General features: G+C 36.4%; 1 protein-coding gene across 5 annotated transcripts in view; it reads right to left on the reverse strand.

Moving 5' to 3' along the window:
• Positions 1–4,411: 4,411 nt before the first annotated feature.
• The window catches only part of LOC135223798 (tetraspanin-18-like), a 242,567-nt gene continuing 230,369 nt past the window's right edge, over positions 4,412–16,609 (reverse strand). For 3 of the 5 annotated variants that reach the window (XM_064262618.1, XM_064262613.1, XM_064262617.1), the window contains exons 8-9: positions 13,039–13,178; positions 4,412–8,860 (exon numbers count right to left, since the gene is read on the reverse strand). In XM_064262618.1, coding sequence (XP_064118688.1) covers positions 8,842–8,860; positions 13,039–13,178 — 159 coding nt within the window. In that variant the 3' untranslated portion in view covers positions 4,412–8,841. Of the gene's footprint in view, positions 8,861–13,023; positions 13,179–16,609 lie in introns of all 5 variants that reach the window. The other 2 variants (XM_064262615.1, XM_064262616.1) reach the window with 2 other exon arrangements.

Consider the following 16,609-nt stretch of genomic DNA (forward strand, 5'->3'; position numbering starts at 1 on the left):
GTTATTACTCCATCGGGACTGTAATCGTGTTTGCGGTTCAGTATTGCAGTAGGGCTCGCTGTTATTGTAGCGGCATTTGTCTGATGTGAGCTGAGATTACATTTGGCCTCCTTACTTTATGACATATATTCTAGTATATTAGTAGGGATTCTGTAAAACATTCGTGGGCGATTTTGTATCCTGCCTCAAAAATTACAAAATTGATCGACTATGGCTCGCCAAATTTGTTAAATGTGCGTTAGCTACACGTAGCTCATCGGTTAAAATAGGCTTATAATTGCGCCTTTGAATACAACCAATTTTCTCTCACAAAGTACAGTTATAAGCTCCCCAGCATAAAAAAAAAAAAAAAACTAGTACTACCAATAATGCTTGGACCGCCTGATTCCACACCTAATAACTTATGACACGCCATATTGGAAATATTTTAAAGATCCTGATAATGTCATAAATGTCACTGCCTTTAAGCCGCAGTGTGTTGACAGGAATCTCCTCATCGCACGTGTGCTATAAATTGCTCCTGGATTAAAAAAAATATGGCTTGTAATTGTGACCTTAAATACAAATATCTTCAAACCGCAATGGTTAACCACTGTGGTAACTGGAATACAGTCTGTATAAGTAACACTGGTACACTTTCCATGCGATGGTCTTTTGTAAGATGGCTGAAAGCGTGAGCCTTCTACGATTTCTCTCGTCATTCTGAATCTGAACATTTTATTCACGCTCTTCATTTTAATACACGCTCTTTAACGATTCTCCAGTTCTATCTTAGTCTGCGTCTGCTAATATTTCCACTTGATATATTTAGGAACTTCTATCTTCAACAGTCTCTCTCTCTCTCTCTCGTGGTTCGACCCTCACACGTATTTGTCTCGAGCGCGTGACACCAAAGTTATGGAAGCAATTTAGGAATGCAGAGGCAGTATACCTGTAATTCGCGCTCTAAACAACAGGTAATTTAGCAATCGATGCTGCACAACAAAATGTGAAATTAACCTTGGAAACTGACGCACACTGGGTGGACAATAAATAAATAAATGAGAGAAATGTTCTTCTTAAACTTAGTGGATACTCGTGTTGTGCTGATGACAGGTTGCATAGTTTTATATTAAGTATTCGGTAGATCAGGCACCGAATTAGAACCTCAAGTCAAATGATATTTATGCGTTACGTTACCTTTGGCGTAAGACTTTGTGCCATCTTATTGACGGTGGTGATTTCATGACATTAATTCCTAACGTCACATGTAGCTACCAATTCAACTGATCCTGTGATCGACTGTGAAATAACAAAACACAATATCATTGATTTTACATGAATATAACTTATAAAAAAAATCATGGCGAAAACATCCAAGAAAAGACGTTTATAATAAAAAAGAAGAAGAAGAAGAAGAAGAAGAAGAAGAAGAAGAAAACCGTATTCAAGGCCGTAAACATAACTTGCTTGAACTGATTAGATTGCCTATCAATTTAGTGAATCATATCACACGCAAGCCTACCATGACATTACACGGGGATGCGTGTCGTGCCTTAATATTCTAAATTAGGTGATTATTGGCGACTCGAAACACTGGAGTATGATGGTTGAGAATAAGGGGGATACTGGCCTACGTAGGGAGTTACCCAACGAGGGTTTGGTTTGAGGGGAACCTTTGGCATAGATGGTCCCGTCACAAATCTCAATGAGCATAGACCGATGTGAGTTGGGTAAAGTCTACGGATGACCTAGGTCATTTATAACAATTACTATTGGGGTCTGACCATAGCAAGGCTACGGTGTATGTATTAGCCTAGTTTCAGTACATTAGGTTGGTTGTATTGTGGGACGAATTCACGGCTCGGAATCCCCACAGCGTATCACCTACATAAACAACTACATCAAATCTGTAGATTTTTCGAACACTTACCACATCAACACTTTGATCACTGTCGAAAATCACACTTGTTTACATTGTCAGGAACTGATACAACTGAATGCTCGCGGGTGGATATTTCTCAAGAAACTTGTTTTTAATGAAAGCACTGTTTCTTACTTTCTTATTTAGGTAAGATATGTTATTCAATCAATTAATGCGCAAGAATATTCAGTAGCATTAAATATATTTATATCAATTTAATTAACATGTAAATATACCTTGTTTAAGATTAAGAAATGAAAGTTGCCAATAGTTTAACCCTCTCAATGCCATGCACATTACAGAAATCGAGACGGTACAAATCTCATTGACACCACCACGGAGAACGGGAAATCTAAAACCATGACTAAGGCTAAGGCCCCACCGAATCCGGCGCGGCGCGTCGCGTGCGTGCAACACGGCTATCCGTCTACAAGCGTCTCCGTCTTCTGCGAGTGTGGCCCAACCAGACAAACGCGTGACGGTTATAAGACGACAATTCAAACTTCAGCAGTAGTTGCCGTTATGAAGGGAGAGCGCGAGGTTTTCCTCTGACTCGGTGCTGTCAACCAAATTAGAGGCGTTGAACAGTAGGAAAATCTGGACTTATGACATAACTTTAGATGAGGAAAGAGTGGAGAATATGCAAAACTTTCATAAGTTACGATAGCGTCCAGACAAGTTTTTTTTTTAATATTGTCGGATGCCGCCGAAAACCTTTGACTTAATTCACTAGGGCATTATATCTCGAATATCAAAATTTGATACCAATTACAGAAGATCCGTATCAACGTAAGAAACTTGTAGTAACTCTGAGGGAAGGATTACTGATTTCGAAATTAAAGTTGCACTTTATTTTATTTAATACAAAAATTAAGATACGTAGAATTGTGTGTGAACTGAACACTGATGCAGGAACTTCTGAAACAAAGATATTTACATAAATGTATCCATTAGAATATAATAAAAAAATACTTTAATCCTTTATCATAACCACAAATCATCACATTTGATTATAACTCAAAGTTGGGCAGGTGGTTCAAATGCAGGTTGTTGTAGGTCTACCACAATTTCTTCCTTCATGCGGAAGACGCACGTCCACGTGCGGCTAAAAACAAAATGTTTTGTTCCTTGTGCGTCTAGTCCGGTAACGCACCTGACGCCACGCACGCTCATGCGCCGTGTGGGGCCACTCGTGTTTGAACTTTACCAGTTGATCGAAACGCACAAAACGCGTAGCCGTGTTAGACGCACGCGACGCGCCGCGCCGGATTCGGTGGGGCCTTAGCCTAATTTGGTTGTACAGTTTACAATTAATAATTGTAAACTGTACATGCTAATATGAGTGGAAATGATAGTTGCATATATATATACATTATATATATATATATATATATATATATACATACATACATACATACTATATATATATATATATATATATATATATATATATATATATATATATATATATATATACTATACTACACACACACACACACACACACACACACACACACACATATATATATATATATATATATATATATATATATATATATATATATATATATATATATATATATATATATAAATGCAAGCTGTTCACATTCGTAAAGCCAGCTGATGCATGAAGTATTGAGTTTGCATCAAAAGCTACTCAGAGTGGTTTTACTAGACTTATAAAGCCTTCTCACAAGACATGAAATACCCGACCTTACCTCCACACTGAAAAGTCCCAGAAACAGTAAATAAATGACTTAGTCGACTTTAACTCACAATATGGGTTCACTCACTGTATACATATCGCATGCAGTAGCATTACAATTAATTTTCCACCTGCATGTAAAGTTATTTAGACGGCATCAACACCAAATGCATCGGTGATTTGTTATCCTACGTTGCAGTACCCAGGGACTATATGGGGATATTTATTGTGATTCCATACGACATAGAGATTTGTTAATATACACATTCTTTACAGACATTTTCAAAATAATTTCACGTTTTGAAGATCAAGGATCGAAATTTGAGGCAATACAACTATTGTGGATGAACACACTCCAAATCCCGTATCAATGTACTGGTTCCCAGCCGACGACCAAAACAACATGGCGAATGCTTTAAAAGTTCTTTGTTAATAAACTTTTTAATGCGTTCAAAGTGAACACGGATCAGAACTCTTGGTGTGTATTGTTTTAATTACTATATTTTAGTTTAGTAAAAAAAAAAAAAAAAAAAAAAAAAAAAAAAAAAAAAAAAAAAAGATAGTACCAAGTTCAGCCAGTTTCTTTGTAATTATTGTCTTGCCAAAGTATAAAGTGCTAGAGCATTAGCAAGTACTTTCGTTATCAACAAAAAGTGAAAATATTTAATGTTGTCCTTGCCTGGATCACTTGAAATGCGAAGGATAATACTGATAGTCTCTACTTGAGGTATTTATGCGAGTTCTTCATACTGCCTTCCAAGCAATGGACAGAATGAGTGACAGGGTAAAATAAAAACACGTCGTTCTTCAGGGATATGATTTATTTCATCTAAATATCTCACAGTTTAAGAAGGCATCAGTGTTTAAGATTGTTGGGATGAATATAATGATAATAAAGATAATCATAATTATAAAAAAAAACAACAACAGTGAAATACTCTCTATGTTTTGTTCCATTCATACAAGATCTTTGTACGGACATTTAGCAGCATTTTAATTCCATCAATCAACATAAACAATATAAAAAGTTTTTTTACTCATCACATCGATACATCGTATAACGCACACTTATTTCTCCTTAGATGCTTAAATTGTGACAAATATTTTTTTAAAATATTTACAAAGTACACATGCTGACACGGACCTCACAGAAACTGGCAAAGTGGCAACATCCCCAAGAGGAAGAAGATGCCAGGTATAGCGCTCTGAATTTCAACATATGACAAACAGGAGACAGCAAATGCAAATGATCAAAGCAGAGGATACTGTATGCATATTGTATATCTCAATACGACTGATTTCAACTCAACAAAACATTTCTCTCTACACCAGGTCTGCTGTTTAGAATCCAAAGTAAAATGAATCATGTAAGAGTATACACTACATCGATATATATATATATTTAGATCTCATGAATTTTTTTTTATTTTTTGCTTTCACCACATACCATATCCATGATAAAAGTTTCATAAAACAATTTACTATGTTCAATACAGAGAAAAATAAACTCATAACTATTATTCAACGCTAAAATGAATCTTTGACACTCCAAGATAAATTCCATAAAACTTTATTGTATCAGAAATACAGAAAATGTAGTCACATGGAATAATATCCGTGAATGTCCATTAATTTCATTAAAATGCCTGCTGTGACATAAGAACAAAAATACCAAAATCTTCGGAGGTGAAAACAAAATCTGTGATAATTGTCCCTTTCAAAATACTGGCATTAGATTTATAATTATATAATCAAAAGGAAGACAAAGATGAACGACAAATCATCCTATTTGTTTAAAAAAATGTCTAAATACAGTTATCCTTATCATTTATATCCATAAAAAAATTCACCTTATATCGGTAGTATTAACTCGGGCAAATAATCTGCGTTTGCGCTGGCAAGCTCTGTTTTCAAATTGGGAATCAGATTCAGTTTGGGAATTAAGAACTCGACCTTTCATCGACTCTCAAGAGCTTGGGAATCCAACGTCACCGTGGCTGAATTCACTTTCAGGCTGAGCACAACTACAGGCGAATTCGACACTACACGTAACACCTGAGGTGGAGAATCCAAACATCATTTAGCCAGCGAATGATTCAACTTGAATTGGAGTATTCCTTGTTTGTAATATAGTTTCCGAAGCTGCAATCGCGTTGACATCTTGTTCCCATATAAAGTTGTATAAAGGTCAAAAATATGACTAAAGTTCTTATTTACCTTCTAAACATCACAGGGAAAATATATGATATTGTAACTGTGGGTTTTGTACCATAATAACGTAACTCGATTCGAATAATTTTGTCAGTCGCCTAAAAAACACGTGAGCATGACTTCTTTTTTAACTTTGGTTTGTCTAATTTTGTAAAATACAACACTACAAATGTCAAATCGCCACAATACTAAATGCCATCAATAAATGCAATAATATTAGACTAGATTATGGTACAAGATATATATTATATATATATTATATATATACAAAAAAGGAAACCAAAGGATAGTGACAGTGGCCAGAGTTTTTTTTTTATCATTATCACCATCATCTTTTTCTACCAGTAGATTCGAGGCTACATAAAGGACAGCCCCTCAAGCTCGTCATCTGTCTTGTTTTCTGAGCTACCATAGGTGGGAAAATCTCTTACAATAACTGGATGGCCTTTTGTACTTTCAATCTCCATTCTGTTCTAAAAAATAAACATGGAATGATAACCAACGTCTCTTCTATTCTTTCTATCTTGTGTGTGTATATAATATATAAAAAAAGGAGGCATTACTCAAGACAGCAAAATCTCGAAATAAGTTATCGAGTTATCATATCTTATGGAAGTAGATTAGCTTTCTTCTTTGTTTCCTACAACAAGAATATCAAATGTCTTCAACACCTACGAGGCTCTAAGTAACATATACAACACTGATATTACAGTATCTTCATATGAAATATCGTACAGTAAATAGGTTACTTATATACATTACAGTAAAAGAGAAACTGAAGACCTCTGACATGCTTCACTTGCAGACACCATTCAGCAGCAATACTAAAATGAAACAGCAAAAACAAAAGCAAATAATTTTAGATCCCAAAATTCAGATCTCATCAGCGGACATGAAAAAAGAGAGGATATACATGATACTAGAACAGTGTCTGAAACAAGGAAGCCATTTATTCAAGACACACGAGATCTTTTAGCGCACGAGACAGGTCGGAAATTTCTTGACACTCCTCGTGAAGACTTCTGGAAGATTGGGATGTGAGGGAGTTTAGTAAAGTCCAAATGATTCACTCAGTAGATGTGCCATGATTCACAAGTTAAGAATTCTGTAGAGAATACAGTTCGGAATGGAATGGGTTCATTCATAAACGAGGATTTTACAGCACAGTTTTCAAGAAAAGAGGGTTTGTCCATCGAAAAACCTGAAGTATAAGACTCGATGAAGAATCAATAATGGAGATAATGAATGGATGCATGAATGGAAAGCTTACTGTAATTATACCACGTCTTTTTATGCTGCATTTCTTGTCTGAGAGATTATTGTAAACTGCAAAGTGATTGATTATATTTGATTTCTTCCGAATGCTATAAACACATTTAGGGATTGAAATCTTCAAGCCAAAATTAACACCATACCTTCACAAGATCATACGTGGCCAAGTATTTTGAAATGTATCATAATTCACAATGGAAAATTGCAGGAAAGGTGGTTTGTTACTCACGCGAACTCTGACAAGGACAGAAGTCCTATAACTTACGGATGCTTTCTTTCATGGCAGATTGACTAGAGCAAGCCTAGGTATTCTGTTCGGTATCAAAGTTCCTCACTGAAGTCCAACTTTATATCCTAACCCTTGTTTGGAGCTTTCAGTTAAAGCAGTCTGTAAAAGTTTAACCTTTGATGTTATGTTGTGTGTGTGTTTGTTATGAACATAAGATTACTTATCTGCTAACAGCAATCTTATTGCTGTTAGCAATAAGATTGCTATCTGTCCTTCCAAAGCACAACCGAAATGTTTAACATAAGCAACGCACTATGATGATCTGCAAATGACTTTATACACAAAGAAAAAATATATCTGACTGTATAAAGAACATTCAATTGGTACTGTTATTTGTGGCTGGTGTCTTTTTCATAAGGGATCATTGGGCTGTAAAAGATCACTATCTGACTAAAATGTTCGTTTTCCTTTGAATATTTCACTGCCTAAGTCTCCTTGTAGTGAAAACTAAATCACTTCGAGGGACAATGTTTTGGGTTTCTTGAAATCTGCCCTAGTAGATACGATTATCTCAATGCACAGCCCTTAAACCTCAGGGGTTATGAAAAGGTTCTTATATGATATCATTCAAACTTCAGCATTTTAGAGAGAGAGAGAGAGAGAGAGAGAGAGAGAGAGAGAGAGAGAGAGAGAGAGACATCCATGGCACAAAATCATAACCCAGACTGGGAATAAAATGGTAGCAGAAAGTTCATGACATAAAAAGCTAAGTTCATGATCGTGAGACACACGAACCTCTGGAAGACTGCTTCAGGTATACGAGGAGAAATAAAAGTTTCCACCCAGTCTATCTTGGACCGCTAAAAGACCCCGTTTGTCTCGCCCAACTTAAAAAATTATGTCTTTTTCCTTACTCGAATGCCTACGTTGTAAGTGTTGAGAGAAATAAACCACAGATCAGACGATCAGCATTTATACAGACTTAACCATCATCCTCTTGAAATCTAAACAATCATAGTAATAAAATGAACTTGAGATAACCAATAAGCAATAATATATATAAACATACAAATAACAATAACTAGCACTAGAAGTAGTCATAGTATAATAATAATAATAATAATATTTGGTGCTTCTCAGAGCCGACGTTCTTCACGGGCCGAAGTGGAGGAAGAAGTGGAGGAGGAGGAAGGAGGGGAGGGGGAGGAGGACTCGTCGGGGTCCCATCGCCCGGAGGAGGAAAGGGGTCGAGGCTTTATTGTTGACGACATTCCCGCTGAAGCCGCTATTCCACTGCTGCGTACGGCAGGCGTTGCGATGGCAATGGCGAGGCGGGAATGGCTTGGAGGTGGCTGTTGTTGTTGCTGTTGCTGTTGTTGTTGTGGAATCGTTGACGTCACTTGATCTTATGACCCAGAGAATTGCACAGACAGAAGGCGAAAATAAGCAAAAGAACCTGAATGGCGGCCACGCCGATGCCAATCCCCATGAGCAAGTTGGTGTGATCTTCCACCCACTCCATCAGTCGACCGTAGCAACCCTGCGGGTGGAGGAATGAGCACCGCTAATATTAGCAACATGTCAGCTAAACAAGCAGTTTGTGTTCGTCTCAAAAAAAAAAAATAAATAAATAAATAAAAAATAATATACATACATATATATATATATATATATATATATATATATATATATATATATATATATATACATACATACATACATACAAATATTGGTATATCCTCTATCACGTTATAACACCATATCAAAAATAGACAAAAATATTATAGCCAAGAGGAAGTTTGTAACAAGAAACGTAGCATCTTTTGCCTTTACTTTAAAGGAAAAGAGCTTGCCCTTTGTTGTTTCAATCTCTTTGAGGCCAAATACTCAGTTTATATATACATACATAATATATATATATATATATATATATATATATATATATATATATATATATATATCAAATACAAAAATTTAATTTTCTGTTCTAAGAGTGCTTAAAGGTAAGGGGAGTAATAGTAACCTTTCTAATATTATACTAATATGAAAAACTATCGCTAAAACAGGGAGGTTTTCTAGATACCATTACGAAATCCTGAAAAAAAATTAGCTGTTGATAACACATGCAAAATAACTAGGAATTATGGAACAAACGTGCATATAAAAAATGGGCCCATTTTAGTTGAACTGAGATTAAAATTGGACCCGTCTTATTGGGTTTAAGTTAACTGTATATAATCTTAATTTAGTTTGGAAAACACGATATTAAACCACAACATGCATAAAAATGAACTGGCCTTTCTTTTTGCAATTTACAAAGAAAACATGATTATGCTTTGTAATCAACCATAACCGATTTTTACTATAACTCACAACAAAAAATATTCGTAAATATCACGTACTTATAACGAGAACGTCTTTTTTTCAGAGATTATATCACCGATGAACTATCAGGTCTCAACCCTATAATGAATTACTATACTACATATATTGAACATTTGTGTTCGTCTAACGATGCATTTTTTCAGTGCATAACGCAGTGCATATTAAGTGAAGTCTATCAAATATAAGTTATTGCCGTGAAGCTTTTGACAGTATGAAACATCGCTTTATTGGATAATGATAACGTGGAATAATAAACATAATTGAAATTTAAAGTTACAACAATTCGTAAGATCACATTAACAGTTTAGTACTCAGCAAGAATGTTATTATCATTATTATTTTTATCATCATTATATACATATAAATATATATATATATATATATATATATATATATATATATATCTATATATATATATATATATATATATATATATATATATTTATATACATATATAATAAATATATATATATATATTATATATATATATATATATATAATATATATATGATAAAGCTGAACCTAATAATACAACGAAATTACCAAGACAAGCCTTTATAAGATTACGATAAGTAGATCATATAAAAAAAAACATGGTTCCTTAACATAAACGATTATTTAAAGGCTTCATATATATATTTCAAAATACCTAATTCATGCACTGCCTTCGTTGTGGCTCTTATTGCCCTTAGAGGTGTAGCAACGCTGTTCCCGTCACAGAGCCAGGGACCCAAACACTGACGAACACAATCATTCAAAAATAGAAGTTGAACTTTCAGTTACCATAATATGGACAGGTTCATTGGAAAAGTCGAACTGTTACTTTCGAATACCATTACAATTTGTTTTGCAGCAATGCAAAACTTGCACTGCACACCAAATTCACCATAACAGTTTGGGATTCATTATCAAGCGGTTAGATTCTTACGAGGAATGCAAATATTGATATTCTGAACTGTAACTTGCACACAAATATTCTAGATGTTACGACCAATTTGGCCTATATCAGTTAACTACACATCCACAAAACGGGACAATAGTGCTGCCGTTTCATTGCATTGTATTACAAAATCATTCGGGCCTCTTTGATCTCAACTGCTGTACCTCGATTTTTAAACTGTCATTTGGAAATTACTTATTTCTAGATTCAACTGATTTTTTATGGAACATTCTTAGAAAATAGTTAACCATCTTTTCATCTTTATTCTTTTTTTTCCCATTTCAGCAATGGTCTCATCCGGGAACATTCATACACATTTTATTTTCTGTCGAGTGATCCTAAATATTTTTTCATTTGTCAAATCAATTTCCTTTTATCGCTTAGCTCCTCATATTGCAAATATTCAACCTTTTTCCATTTAAGCTTTGGGCTGCAAAAGAAAAACGTTAAGCAGACAGGTATTCAACGGAGAAATATAAACGGTATCTAGTCTCGTAAATCTAAACCTGTTTAGAACAAAACTGCTGATATATTATTTACAAAGGCGATGCCAAAAAAATGGTTTTTAGTTACAAATACATTAGAACTTTGGAATAAAACAATTTTAGAACAAGAAGCTCAGCTTATATGAATATTATACTGTTTACTGTTTATATATGTACAAATATTTTATAAGCTTATATGTGATTCATATGTGTGTATGTATGTATATATGTACTAAGTAAGTATGTATGTATATAAATATAATATATATAATGCGTGTGTAATCATAATTTACATATATTTGTTTATCAATGTTGACGCACCTATGTATATATATACATTCATGAAGCAAGCATACATGGACGACAAACCTCACCATGAACATCATGCTTGGTATTATCATAAAAATAACAAGAGGGTGTAACATGAACAAGAATAAAGTTGCAATAGAAAGCTTTTGCAATCAACGTTCGCGCATCTCCGATAAGAAAAAAAAATAAAAGCATGCCCGAGCAAATGCAGACTCATATATAAAAAGACAAAACAAAACCTTGGGAAAGAATAGGGAGGCCAGAACGTATCCCTGAAGTTGTCTTACCTTCCGTTCAAATACACATACACATATCAGAGGGAAAAGTCGAAAGAGCGCGCATCATGATCATGTTTTTTTTTTTTTTTTTTAAGTTCTGAGGAAGTCGGAAGAACTTGCTTTCAGTGGTAACTTTATTTATTTATTTATTATTTTGCAAATTAATGTATAAAAGGAAGCCGTGTGAGAGAGAGTGTGTGTGTGTGTGTGTGTGTGTGTGTGTGTGGGGTGATCAATGTGCGATGAAAAGACAGAGGTGAATTGGTGCTGGAAATCCAGTGCTTGGAGAATCAGCTGATGAGAAATGTGTCGGTGATTTTCAATGACTTGAAGAGAAAAAAGTATGAGAGAGAGAGAGAGAGAGAGAGAGAGAGAGAGAGAGAGAGAGAGATAGTCGTGGCCATGTTCAGCAGTGTTCAGACTACATTTTGTGTTCGTTTTGCGTAACGTGAATTCGTACGTATGAAAAACATACGAGAAAAGAAAAACAAACCAAGCTTTAGTAAGTTTAATCAGTGTCTTTAGTTTAATCAACACGTCTAATTAAAAATGAAGAGGATAGTGGCTATTTTCTTCTCTTCTATCACGAGTCCATTCGTGAGGAGAAAGAGCTAAGGTAACTGCAAGGGACGGTCGTGAGTCGTGACTGTAAAATGATAGTGATGCTTCGGATGAAAACATGAAAACCAGGCGGTGGTGTTCCATGAAGACACTTGACATTGCTGGTCGAAAGGAAATCCTGACTGAAAGACCGATAATGAGGAAGCTGATGGGTGAAGGCGAAGGTATGGCTCGCGATCAGTGGAGGAGGAGGAGGAGGAGGAGGAGGAATATGCAGACAAATGGAATGCACATGAAAGGAAAACGAATGAAGGGATGCCCGCGACATAACCATAGAAGAAGCATTCGGCGCTTTCCAGTGAAGGAACTTGATTCGTGAATGAGAGGCGGAGACAACAGCCTCATCTCAGAGGGAGGAGGAGGAGGAGGAGGAGGAGGAGGAGGAGGAGGAGGAGGAGGAGGAGGAGGTGGAGGAGGAGGTGGAGGAGGTGGAGGAGGAGGAGGAGGAGGAGGAGAGGAGAAGGTAGAGGAGAAGGAGGAGAAGGTAGAGGAGGAGGAAAAGAAGGAGAAGGTAGAGGAGGAGGAGGTAGTGGAGGAGGAGGAGAAGGAGGAGCTGGTCTCCATGCTTTCATCGACTCTTGGGGGTAGAGGGCATCTCATCAAGCCACAGGCGGGACATTTTTTTTTTTTTTTTTTGACAGACAGGTATCAAAACGAAAACAAAAGCATGCTTATTGGGCCCAACCTTGAATTCCCTTACTTGAGAGCCTTTCCAATAGCTCTACACATATAAAACGAAAGGGTTATGAGGATTAATTGGAGAGTGCCCAGGCCAATGGCGACAGACAGCATCGTTGGCAAGTAGTAGAAGGTGTTCTCCTGTAATCTGCCCAAACAACCCTGGAAATAGCAGAAGTTGGCCTTCTGATTCTACCTGAACAACCACCACCATTGTTTTTGGGAGGACCACCGACATAAACATTAGAATGCGGTGTAGATGACACGGCATATCCATGCTTAATGATATCTAACAGTTAATTCCTTAAGATAACCACATTCGTAGTCATTTTAATAGATGAATATACACATAAAAGTATGACAAATAATGATGATAAAATTACAGCTTAGATAGAGACTACTGAAGATAACCAAACACTATACAGTACATTACGTAACTGGGGCATTCTTAATAACTAACATTTACCCATCAAAGTATCGAGAAATGCTAAATATACTAATGAAATGTTAGTGGTCCTGTAGGGTTTTTAGCAAAGGCAGGCACGTACTCAATCATAGATAGATAAAGCTGTAAAGGAAAGCTGTAAAATAAGACCTGAAATAAAGAACAATTTATAATAAAAGTATGATAAAATACTCCAAACACTTTGTGAATTCATTTTCTCTCCTTCTCTCACACAAAACTGATGAAAACCAGTTTATCATAAAACAAGTTAATTCTTTCTCCAGTTTATCATAAAACAAGCATAAAATCTAGCTTTTCTTATATACATGTGAGCAGTACCTCTCTCGTTCTCCACTCCATCTCCCTCTCCTCCTCCTCATCCTTCTCTTCCTCTCGTCTCTCTCTCTCTCTCTCTCTCTCTCTCTCTCTCTCCAGTTTCATAATAAAATCCTGGTAAATTATGAAAGCCATCTTTCGCCAGCCAAAGTTCTAGCTTACCTTTTCAAGAGTGACATCAAGTCATCGTTGCAAAGTACAGGTGACGGGGTGAACGAACTCTTATGTGAAAGGTCATCACCCCCTTGGGTGCATAGCAGCGACCAAAATAAAATCTTACATAAAACATGTCCACGAATTTGAAATCACAACGGGGGTATTGATCAAGGATGGGTGTCACCCTAACACGAAGTGAATTTAAGGAATGGTGTAGCGTTGGAACGAACAAGAAAGGATGGTCCACAGAGAGAGAGAGAGAGAGAGAGAGGAAGAGAGGACAGAGAGAGAGAGAGAGAGAGGCAGAGGAGGAAGGAGGAGGAGGAGGAGGAGGAGGAGGAGGTGGAGGAGGAGAGAGAGAGAGAGAGAGAGAGAGAGAGAGAGAGAGAGAGAGAGAGAGATTGCTAAAAACTATTATATTCCCTAACCATTTACAGGAATCTTCGACGAGGGGTTGTATGTTTATCTAGCAAAGAGATTTTCAGAGCTTCGTCCGATCAGAAAATCATTTTGCATGATACGTTTCACCAGCAGATCAATACTTATATCATCTGGTTTATGCCTCTCTGAAATATTAAATAGTTTTGCATACACTATTGATGGCTATTGATGTTACACCTGGCTGTGCGAAAGCGTAAAAGCGTATTGCCTAGTATCAAGGTACTCTTTTTTTGTAGCTGTGAATATTGGTTTTTATTTGGTGACAAACGTTTTAACAAACGTCTTATCGAGTAAGGCGTCATATGAAAAAATTAATAAAAATTAAGTTTTCATGTTACGTATTTTTACTCATTAAATTTGATAGGGAGGGTGGGGGAGTGGTGTTGGATTATCGAGGGTAAGAAAAGTAGGCCTTTGAATTTTAATCCGGAAATATCGAGACATGCATGACGGTGTCAGTTTAGCCTGTCCTCTGTAATTTACTAAGTAGTGAGGAAACATGAGGAACTTATCACAACTTTTCAGTGAGCTGTCATATTTTTCCTCTGGAGCGACGAGACGCACCGCCCTCTGTTACACTTATTTTGACGGGTCCTATTTTTGTCGAGAAATGGCCTTAGGAATGGTGAGATTCATGTTATAAAAAGAAAGTGGGGGCGGGGGCGGTTACTTTTAATTTTGAACCTCATCTTTCCTTGTTGTGTTTTTGGAGACCCTCCTATCAGTCAGCTCTAAGAAGGGAAAGAGGGAATTCTTAATAAGATGTTCAGGTACTCCTTAACCTTATAAAACGATTCATTTACACAAGACATAGATAAAAGGAGATCAGTGAAACTCATAAGACACTAAATAACAAAATCAACATTTGGTGGAGGAGCAGAAAAGCAGCCCTCATGGAGCTAGCCGGAATCGGGGAGCGATTGCAACCTGACCCCGACAGGAGCAGGATCTGTGTGTGTGTGTGTATGTGTGTGCATGGAACCTTAAAATAAAAAAAAATAAATAAAAAAAAAGTGGCTTTATTAAAAGCGGTCGAAGTGATTCAAGTAGAGTTTATTAAACACTGCATAGTATCGGCCAACTGCACCCAGCAACGGTCGTACAGGGCTCCCAAAGCCGATATTGACTGATCAGGGTCGAGACTATTTAGGCCTTCCCCCAACCCCCACCCCCTCCCCTTAACTACATCATCACGTAGGCGCCGGGCGCTACAAAGCAGTAGTAGTGGTAGTTAGTAGCAGCAGTAGGCGGGATTTGCCTTTGAAACGGCTCCCTTGTTCGTATTATTCTCCCTTTTCTTGTGTAATTCCATAAATCTTTTACAAATTCCTTCCTATTTTTCAACTCCTTCTTTCAATAGATCTGCAAATAGAAGGATGTTAGCTGTCAATTTCTCTTTGCTTTCTTGATGTGGCTGCTGCACGATTCTACTGTATGTCTATTTCTGCTGTTACTATGTCCTGGGCAGTAGAGTAAGAAATGTTCTGAGTTTTCTGTTGTTTCTCCAAAGCACAAACATTTCGTGTGTTCCCCTTTTAACCAATTTCAACAGGGAGTAGTAGTAGTAGTAGTAGTAGTAGTAGTAGTAGTAGTAGTAGTAGTAGTAGTAGTAGTAGTAGTAGTAGTAGTAGACGGGATTTGCCTTTGAAAGGGCTCTCTTGCTCGTTGTATACCGCTTGTGCTTGTTAAAGTATATTGTCTCGACAGTAACGGATATTTTTGTTGAATTCCTTCCGGTTTTCAATTTCTTCTTTCAATAATTCTCTGTAGATTTTTTCACAAATATTCTATAAATCAAGTTCTTCTTTCGACAGTTCTGTGACACTGAAAGGCAGGAGCGTTCAGTGCAATGTAAAGGAAGATGCTTAACATCGGCTCCCTTTGAAAAAACAACCCTGTTTATTCATTTAACAAACTCTTGAATACCGTTCCGAAAATTCATTTGCCCTTTTTGGACAATCTACATATCCATTTTACCGTGGATACTGTTCCCATTTGCTTCCATTTTGAAAACAAAATAAAGCAGGGACCAATTAACAACCCTTAGTTAAGTTGAATTGAAATTTACAAGAAGCTGACAGAGAATATTCAGTAGTAAAGCAAAATGAAAGCCACAAAATAAACAATACCTTTACCATATGTCATAAGAATAATGAAAATACTTTCTTCCCAGTAGGTGATAATATCTACGATAAAGAAAATGTTTTCAGTTAGT

This window comes from Macrobrachium nipponense, chromosome 10, assembly GCF_015104395.2.
Source record: "Macrobrachium nipponense isolate FS-2020 chromosome 10, ASM1510439v2, whole genome shotgun sequence".
NCBI lineage: Eukaryota > Metazoa > Arthropoda > Malacostraca > Decapoda > Palaemonidae > Macrobrachium > Macrobrachium nipponense.